The 9,903-nt window shown below is 43.5% G+C and overlaps 1 protein-coding gene across 2 annotated transcripts; it reads left to right on the forward strand.

Annotated features, from left to right (window-relative positions):
• Positions 1–119: 119 nt before the first annotated feature.
• LOC129822100 (uncharacterized) lies at positions 120–8,269 on the forward strand. Of its 2 annotated transcripts, none has more exons than XM_055880052.1 (2): positions 120–2,807; positions 3,074–8,269. In XM_055880052.1, exon 2 carries the CDS (start codon positions 7,178–7,180, stop codon positions 8,144–8,146), a length of 969 nt encoding a protein of 322 aa, XP_055736027.1. In that variant the 5' UTR covers positions 120–2,807; positions 3,074–7,177; the 3' UTR covers positions 8,147–8,269. The 2 variants fall into 2 exon arrangements, with proteins under 2 accessions (XP_055736027.1, XP_055736026.1); XM_055880051.1 differs by having other exon boundaries at positions 120–2,798.
• Positions 8,270–9,903: the final 1,634 nt, after the last annotated feature.

The raw sequence follows: 9,903 nt of genomic DNA on the forward strand, positions 1-9,903 counted from the left end.
AATATGTACATGTAGGTAGAGTTATTAAAGTGACTATGTATAGATGATAACAACAGAGAGTAGCAGCGGTGTGTAAAATGGGGGGGGGGGGGGGGGGGGGGGCAATGCAAATAGTCTGGGTGGCCATTTGATTAGATGTTCAGGAGTCTTATGGCTTGGGGGAAGAAGCTGTTTAGAAGCCTCTTAGACCTGGACTTGGCGCTCCGGTACCGCTTGTCATACGGTAGCAGAGAGAACAGTCTATGACTAGGGGGGCTGGAGTCTTTGACAATTTTTAGGGCCTTCCTCTGACACCGCCTGGTATAGAGGTCCTGGATGGCAGGAAGCTTGGCCCCAGTGATGTACTGGGCCGTACGCACTACCCTCTGTAGTGCCTTGCGGTCGGAGACTGAGCAGTTGCCATACCAGGCAGTGATGCAACCAGTCAGGATGCTCTCGAAGGTGAAGCTGTAGAACCTTTTGAGGATCTGAAGACCCATGCTAAATCTTTTCAATGTCCTGAGGAGGAATAGGTTTTGTCGTGCCCTCTTTACGACTGTCTTGGTGTGCTTGGACCATGTTAGTTTGTTGGTGATGTGGACACCAAGGAACTTGAAGCTCTCAATCTGCTCCACCACAGCCCCGTCGATGAGAATGGGGGCATGCTCTGTCCTCTTTTTCCTGTAGTCCACAATCATCTCCTTTGTCTTGATCACGTTGAGGGAGAGGTTGTTGTCCTGGCACCACATGGCCAGGTCTCTGACCTCCTCCCTATAGGCTGTCTCTTCATTGTCGGTGATCAGGCCTACCACTGTTGTGTCATCGGCAAACTTAATGATGGTGTTGGAGTCGTGCAGTCATGAGTGAACAGGGAGTACAGGAGAGGACTGAGCACGCACCCCTGAGGGGCCCCTGTGTTGAGGATCAGCGTGGCGGATGTGTTGTTACGTACCCTTGCCACCTGGGGGTGGCCCGTCAGGAAGTCCATGATCCAATTGCAGAGGGAGGTGTTTAGTCCCAGGGTCCTTAGCTTATTGATGAGCTTTGAGGGCACTATGGTGTTGAACACTGAGCTGTAGTCAATTATCAGCATTCTCACACAGGTGTTCCTTTTGTCCAGGTGTGAAAGGGCAGTGTGGTGTGCAATAGAGATTGCATCATCTGTGGATCTGTCAGGGCGGTATGCAAATTGGAGTGGGTCTAGGGTTTTTGGGATAATCGTGTTGATGTGAGCCATGACCAGCCTTTCAAAGCACATTATAGCTACAGACGTGAGCACTACGGGTCGGTAGTCATTTAGGCTGGTTACCTTAGTGTTCTTGTGCACAAGGACGATGGTGGTCTGCTTAAAACACGTTGGTATTACAGACTCGGACAGGAAGAGGTTGAAAATGTCAGTGAAGACACTTGCCAGTTGGTAAGTGTATGCTCACAGTACACGTAATTTCCTCATACTGGCGTACTCTATGATGACTACAAATTTGACAGCCAACTCATACTTCTGATTATGTGCATAACACTTGAATGAGAGTCAATTGTGTATCAATCATCTTGTTGAATTTTTTGGGAAAGAAACAGCGTCCTTCCATCAGTAGCATCTTTCTCGCTCATTGAGTACTTATCTCTGTATAATTATACCCCAAAAGGAGACCCAAAGAGATCTCTGACGTTGAGTTATTGTTGCACAGACTTGTAATTATATTTGGTGGCCTGCTCACCCCTATTTACTCCAGCATATAAATACACCTGGGGCTTTGGGGCTCTGGTTTCAGAAACTGTCTCAGCACCAGCAGCAGCTTAAAAATCCTGGCCAACGGGTTTATCCGAGCTGGGGATATTCGATCTCTGCCACTCTTGTCCTGATTTAGCCTGGACTCTCCTGTAATGTGCCAGTCCTCTCCCATCCCCAACAGACCTGAACTTTGGAGGCCAAATGAAATGTATTAGTTAGATTTCTTGTCTGTGCTATGATTGCCTTCTTCTAAAATACCTAAAGTAGACTGGGAAATGAGAGAAGTGAAGCATTGACCCACTTGGATGTAAACAGACTTTTTATTACCTAAGGCTAAAATGTCCACTCAGAAAAGCCTCATCTACTACTGCAGTGCAGAAAAACTCTGCAACCATCTAAAAACAAACACGTTTACGTTAAATCTTCCACAGACAGACAGACAGACATACTGTATTTTAAATGCATATTGATGCATGATTAAAACATTTTGCTGAATATACAACTTTGTTGAAAACCTATATACAACTAGGTCAACAACAAAACATTTTATTGAAGAAATTAATCTCAAATAAAGGTATCAGTTAGATATACTAATGTAGATATTCAACGTAAATATACAGTTCAGTCTGAGTAATCTTCCTGTGAAAACAAAAGTGTTGTTTAGGCTATACCTTTTCATCTATTCCCCATCTACAGTAGTACATTTCCCCCCAAATTGAAGACCAGCAATTATTGTGTGCATCTATGAATTATTTTGAGTTTGCAGTGACTTTTTATTAGAAATGGTGTATTTTTAGTTTTGCAAGATTTAACTTGCTTTGCTGTGCTTCTCTTTTTGTTTCCCCTACTTGATTTATTGTAGACTCCTGCCCCTTGGCTGGTCACCTTGGAGACGGGAGTTGGTCAAGGTCTGCTACAACTGTGCCTGTTGACTAACAAGCTTTCCTGAGCTCCTTCAAATGGAGTCCACCAACACAAACACCACCACCACCTTCCCCCAGCTGCCGCCTGCCTGGAGCCAGAGGGAGACCTGAGTTGACAACGCTGTCTAGCATGCAGATAAAGGGCAGTCGACCCCCAAACCTGTGTGAGTGTGGTACGTCTGTCTCACATCATTGTCAATGTCCAGCCTCTTTTGCAGATTGGAGTTTTCCTTATTCCGTTTTGTTCTGAGGGCACGTCTGTCTTGAGGGCAGAACCAAATGGGATTAGTTAAATTCAGGCAAAAAATGTGATTGGTTCATTTTAGGGTTAAGGATTGAAGTAAGGTTAAAAAAACAAAGTTGCGCAATGTTAAATAAGGAAAACTCCACTCAATGCCTCTGTAGTGAACTCACCGACAAGTTGTTTTCTGTGGCTTAGGTAGCTGCTGGCTTTGGCATCATTGTACAACCAATTACAGGGATCTACCGGGGCTACTGCACACTCCAATCTCCACAAACTCAGCCGGATGGGTAGGCCTGCGCTGCCTCTGAAGAACTACATTGTTGAATGTTTCTAGTAATGCCAATGTTTATGGAGGCAGATGTCAACTTTGAAGAAACTCTTATCCCCGCTGGATTGGGCTGTGTCTGTATTATTCCCGAAGCTATCCTCAGTGATTGCTATATTCCAGTCTCTCATTAGTTTGATGTTGCTTAATTTGTTTAGCCTTTTGTTTTATGCCAAGCTCTAAACCACACGAATTCCTTACGGATGTCTGAGGAACCCAATTAAATGCATCACAGTTTATCTTCTCTCATTGCCTGAAACCTCATTTGTATTGGACAGGATACAGGATGAGTGTTATTTTTATGGACCTTCCACAAGAATACACTATGCTCATTTATTGAACAATATTTAAAAAAGGAAAATGTTGTAAGTTGATTATCACATTGGCCTACACCCCAAATAATGATTTTGAGAAGGTGCGACTGAGATAGAGTCATGGCAACGGTATTCATTTGGGAATTCAGGCCTGTACCAATTTTCATGCTTTTATGAAAGGATTAATATTTTTGTTCACATATCGCTGGGACAATATACATAATGGTACTATCATATGTATGAATGCAAATGTAGTAGGTAGCTTTGTGTTGATTATCCATCATGTCACACACTTTATAATGACAAGCGCCAAATGTCATGGTGGTTTGTATATCCAATCTACCGTGATCTGGTAGTTGTCCATGTGCTGTGTTTCTCTTGCTTTTCCTCACAATATATGTTGAAGATGCCATATTATTTGGACAATGTAGTGAATAGGTTTTGGTGGCTACAGACCTTTTCTAATTCCAGTGCATTTTCTCATTCAACACTATCAATGAAATGAAGCTCCAGCAGCTGAAGTACTGATCGTACATTAATGATATTGACTTAGGGGGTTTTGTACAGATGTCTTTCAGGCAGGTCTTAATTATCAGAAAATAAATAATACTTGTTAAAAAAAAAATGGATCCTCATGAAATAATGAACTAGTTGCAGTTGATTAGAACGTTTTTATTAAGCCCTTACTCCAAATGCAACAGTTTTCCAAAGGTCTACCTACGTCTCATTCACTGTAGGCCTATGTGTTTGTTGCCTTAAATTCCCACTTGATTTATGGAGTGATAGGCCACCAAAGAGGCTGATAAAAGCACAGGCGGTTTCATTCCTCTAAAAAAACATGTAATTATCGGAAAGCAGTGAATCTTTGCAATCTAATAGTGCTCTCGGTGTTCTTCTCAAGCTTTTAAACTAATTCGTGATTGATCGCTAATTATCGGTAACGGAGGCTCTCGAGACAGCTATACTTCCCACCTCAAACATCTCCCCCGCCTTTTCACATATTGAAGGAGCTATAACTTTCCAACGGTGGACTCTGTTCGTTGTTTGGGCGAGTCAATAGACTTCCAGACGTTTGAATAATCATTGTGCTCTTTCCCGATAAAGAAGGTTGCTTCACAACAATAAAGCATCGGGCACCCAATATTACATTATGTATGGTACAATAATGGTAAGCACTGCTAAAAAAAACAATTTAGAATGAAATAAATCAATATTGCATTGTTATTACAATTGAATATGGTTCCATAGCCTAGGCTACTGCTGCTTCCTATGTTTATATCCTAGACATAGAAGATCGCTAAACATGTACAAATATCACAGTGAAATAGTACAAGAAACGATTCCAAATTGGCAAACTATTGATTGGGGTGAGTCAAAAATGTTGGCTCAAGAACCCCTGAAATGATTCCATTCTCCAGAAGGCACGTGACACGAGGTGCTCTCAATGGCTTGCGCAATTGATGTGCGCTATTTGGATATGAATCGCTATTCTCCCTCTAAGAAAAACATTAATAATGGGTGTCGCCAATGGCAATGTATTTGTTTTCAGCGCTAGATCAATTGAGGTGTGCTTTTGTCTGTCTTGGAAACCTATTCGCTCAATTGCATTGCCTCGATTCTCAGGCTATAAAAGTGGACTTCGCTTTAAAGCAGCATATGAAGGCTAGCCTGCATCAGTGATGCTGGCAAACTCAGTTGTAGGCTAGTCTACCGTAACAGGTGACCAAAGAATATCTCCTGACCATTCTTTGACAAAATTAGGGACCAAAGGAAGACCAAACCATGCGCTGCACTTGACACGTAGGCTACGCGATAGGCTATAAGAGCCAGGTATGTAATGTTATACCATTCTTGATTTATAGGCCTATTTGATTATCAAATCCTGTAATAATAATAATAATGGTAGTATATTAATAATAATGATAATGCTGATAATGATAATAATAGCCTAATTATTCATCAGTTCAAGTTTCAGTAATCAGGCAATTAACGTAAACATGTAGGTCGAAATCTGGGTCTATGTTTATTGTCTGCCTATATTGTTTGAATTCAGTTGTTTATGGCAAACATATTCAAGAGGTCATTTCAGCATTAGTCCGGTTAATTGTGGCTTAACGTTCAGAATTTTTCCAGGAACGTTTATATTTGCAAAGTATATGGGTTTCAAGATGAAAAGGGTAGTTTGACAATAATAAGGTGTACACTTTACATACAGTAAATCATGGATACAGATACATTTCACATAAGGCCCTCTCTTATTGAATGGACTTTCTGCAAATGTTTGGGTGCCGACTGCATCCGCGGAGAGACTGGTTGTAGATGCTGGTATTTTAACGGGGTGAGAGGTTATAATTTCTATTTCTATTTTTTCCAAGAATGAACTTGGTGGCTTTCACTGTCGATTACTTGGATACATGATCAGGCATGGACGTTTGGCAAATGAGTGATTGAACATCTGAAAGCGAAACGCCTGTGAGATAATGTGCAATTTAAATCCAGTGAGGGTCACTAGAGCTCCATTTTATGAGGTGTAGACATGATGCTCCAACCCCTCTAGCCGAGCTAGCGCCCTCAACAATCCAGTTACTGTTGTCGGTTGCTCTGGTTTGAACTGTGTTGTAATCTGTCTTGGACCTTAGGACCTACAGTTGAAAACGTTGTTAAATTGGCTTTGATGTAGGTCTATGTTTTGATGATCTTTTAACTGTTATTTCATGGAAATATATCTCATTGCACTTGCATAACTGTGAATGTTGTTGTTATATTGTTTGAAATAATGTACAGTAAGTACGCATGTATTTGTATTGTCACCCACAATGAAATCGGGGAAGGGACTGGGGATTTGTCTCAGTCTGTCCGTTTCTACATAAATCACATTTTGACAAAACTTGGGTGAATGATGCATCTTGCCATAGAGAGCGATCATTAACAAAATTACAATGATTGGCCCAAGGGGGGCGCTGCATCATTCGTGGGGGACTACATGTTTACTGTTGCCTTTTTTGATCATCGTTAGTGATACACCCAGCAGTCAAAGGAGACAGAACATTTACCAAGCTGGAGATCAAGACAGATTGGAGAGGTTGTGTGGAGGGCTCTGATTGGCCCAAATTCCAGGGGACAACATGTGGTTGCCTTGTTTTCTTTTTGTAACATTTTAATTTTCAATGCAGGTATGCATTAATGTTGTATAACTTGTTATACTCTTATAACAAGGCATAATACTGTATGTAATATGCATACTATAAGTCTGATTGACAATTCAACTGACTCAAAATGGCTTGGATCACTGCGAGATAATTAATACGGTGTACCTGGATACAGCCCTTAGCCGTGGTATATTGGCCATATACCACAAACCCCGGAGGTGCCTTATTGCTGTTATAAACTGGTTACCAAGGTAATTAGAGCAGTAAAAATAAATCATTTGTCATACCCGTGGTATACTTAAGCAATAATGCCCGATCGGTATAAGGCCAATATACCATGGCTAAGGGCTGTTCTTAAGTACAACGCAATGCGGAGTGCTTGTGATATATGGCCAATATACCACGGCTAAGGGCTGCGTAGGGGGGGCACACGGGATGGTCAGCGAAGCCGAGGGGCGAGTCTGAGAGCGAAGAGGAATATTGGGATAGACAGAGCGAGGAGTATTGTGAGATGGTTGAGGGGAGTGATGAGGTAGAGTGGATGGTTTGGTGTCTGGAGCAAGACAGTTGCCGTGAGGAGCGTGGGACCAGTCAGGCACCGTGTTTTGCGGAGATACGCAATGTGACTCCATTGCGCATCCACAGCCCGGTGCGTTCTGTGCCAGCTCCTCGCACTTGCCGTGTGAAAGTGAGCACCCAGCCAGGACGGGTTGTGCCAGCTCAGCGCTCCTGGTCTCCAGTACGCCTCCTCGGTCCAGGATATCCTGCGCCGGCTCTACGCATTGTGTCGCCAGTGCGCCTTCACAGCCCAGTGCGTCCTGTGCCAGCGCCCCGCACTTGCCGTGCTAAAGTGAGCATCCAGCCAGGACGTGTTGTGCCAGCTCTACGCTCCAGACCTCCAGTGCACCTCCACGGCCCAGTATATCCTGCGCCGGCCATACGTACTGTGTCTCCAGTGCGCCTTCACAGCCCAGTGCGTCCTGTGCCTCCTCCCCTCACTTGCCCTGAGGTGCGTGTCATCAGCCCGGTGCCACCTGTAGCGGTCCCACGCATCAGGCCTCCAGTGTGCCACCACAGTCCAGAGCTTCCGGTGACAGTTCACAGTCCAGAGCTTCCGGTGACAGTTCCCAGTCCAGAGCTACCGGCGACAGTTCCCAGTCCAGAGCTACTGGCGACAGTTCCCAGTCCAGAGCTACCGGCAACAGTTCCCAGTACAGAGCTTCCATCGACGTTTCACAGTCTGGAACCTCCAACGACGGTCCACAGTCCGGAACCTCCAACGACGGTCCACGGTCCAGAACCTCCAGCGACGGTCCGCGGTCCGGAACCTCCAGCGACGGTCTGCGGTCCAGAGTCTCCAGCGACGGTCTGCGGTCCAGAATCTCCAGCGACGGTCTGCGGTCCAGCGCCTCCAGGGGGGGGTTCTCAGACCACGGTCCGGAGTCTCCGGCAACGATCCACGGTCCGGTTCCTCCGATGATGTATCCACGAGCGGAGTGGGTACTTCGCCCCACACCGGAGCCGCCCCCGACGGTAGATGCCCACCCGGACCCTCCCCTATTGAGTCAGGTTTTGCGGTCGGAGTCCGCACCTTTGGGGGGGGGGCGGGTACTGTCACGCCCTGACCATAGAGAGCTGTTTATTCTCTATGTTGGTTGGGTCGGGGTGTGATTTAGGGTGGGTTATCGAGGGGAATTGTATATCTATGTTGGCCTGATATGGTTCCCAATCAGAGGCAGCTGTTTATCATTGTCTCTGATTGGGGATCATATTTAGGTAGCCATTTCCCCATTGTATTTGTGGGATCTTGACTATGTTTGTGTGTAGTTGCTTTCTGCACTGCATGTAGCTTCACGTTTCGTTTATTCGCTTTATTGTTTTTGTGTTTTAAGTTTATCTTCTAAATAAAAGGATGGAAACATACCACGCTGCATCTTGGTTCACTCACATCAACAATTGTGACACTGTGCTCGTTGCTAAATGGCTTGAAGGGCATTCTAGAGTGTGCATTATTTCCATATAACGCACGGTATATTTGCACAGTGGAATTCAATGGCTATAGTTCATTCTTACATGATCTGTGTTTGAGCTGCTTTTGAAAGCAACAGCCGAATTGAAAACATTATTGTCATTGTTGAATTAGATTTTATAATAGCAAGCTAGTTTGGGTACCTAAACTAGCAAGTCTGTTTGTTTGGATACCGAGGCAACTACTGTCTATCTAGTAAACTTTCTAGCTATTTCAGTTGATGTTGAACACATTTCTAGAGGCAAATGAACACATTTCTAGCATCAAAAATAAAAGGGGAATAATGCAACTCCGTGGAAGGTTAGTTCCTCGTTCATCGTTCATTATTTTCCATAGAACGCATAGCCTCTTGTTGATTATCCCTTACATCATGGGCTTATACATGCTCTTGACAAGTCTTGCAATGCATTATAACGGCATAATAATGCATAATAACTACAAGTTTTGAGTTGAGTATTTTTCTTTTTTACAAATGTCATTGAGAATGTATTCCTGAACTAACAACTTAATCATTTGTTATTGAGCTTTGGTTTTTCACAAATCAAGGTAATGCACATATTATTTCCTTAAGACACAATTGATCCAGAAGTAAATATTGCATCAATGTCATTTAAAGTTGGGAAAGTTGACATCTGTGGGTAATGGTATTTTTTGTGCTTTGCCAATACATGCAGCTAATTGATAACACAGATATCATTAGCTTTATATCCATTAATTGCTATGTCAATACATAAAGTGGTCTCTGAGGTTAGGTCCTCATATAGTAGCTATTATCAGGAGAGTGCAACGCATTTCCTCTCCATCTCCCTCATTTTGCTATTGCCTTGGGGACTTTCCACAAAGAAAACACAGCAGACCTTAGTGAACCTTTCCTGACCCCCCCCTCTCTTAATGGTAGAAGTGGTCTTTGGCAGGCCAAACATGTTTTTCTCCTCAATGTTTTCAAGTCAACTACTCTACCACTCTCGACAACAAGCCCTAGGCTGGTTCACAAACTCTTAAGATCAGATTGTTCTGAGCTCCAATTTGAATGGCTCTTGGCTTTAGATTCTCTGCGCACCTTAGACATGTTTTTTTTTTCTTGGTTCCTGATTTATTGATTTAAAGAGAGGGGAAATATACTACCGTGGACTACCATGATTATGGGGTTTTAGGCACTTGATGGTCAAAAACAAACAATAGACTTTACACATGTATTTGCACAGGAA

Source organism: Salvelinus fontinalis, chromosome 24, assembly GCF_029448725.1.
Source record: "Salvelinus fontinalis isolate EN_2023a chromosome 24, ASM2944872v1, whole genome shotgun sequence".
NCBI lineage: Eukaryota > Metazoa > Chordata > Actinopteri > Salmoniformes > Salmonidae > Salvelinus > Salvelinus fontinalis.

Coding starts and splice junctions, on each gene's coding strand:
- LOC129822100 (XM_055880052.1), top strand. CDS start 7,178: ATGGTTGAGGGGAGTGATGAGGTAGAGTGGATGGTTTGGTGTCTGGAG.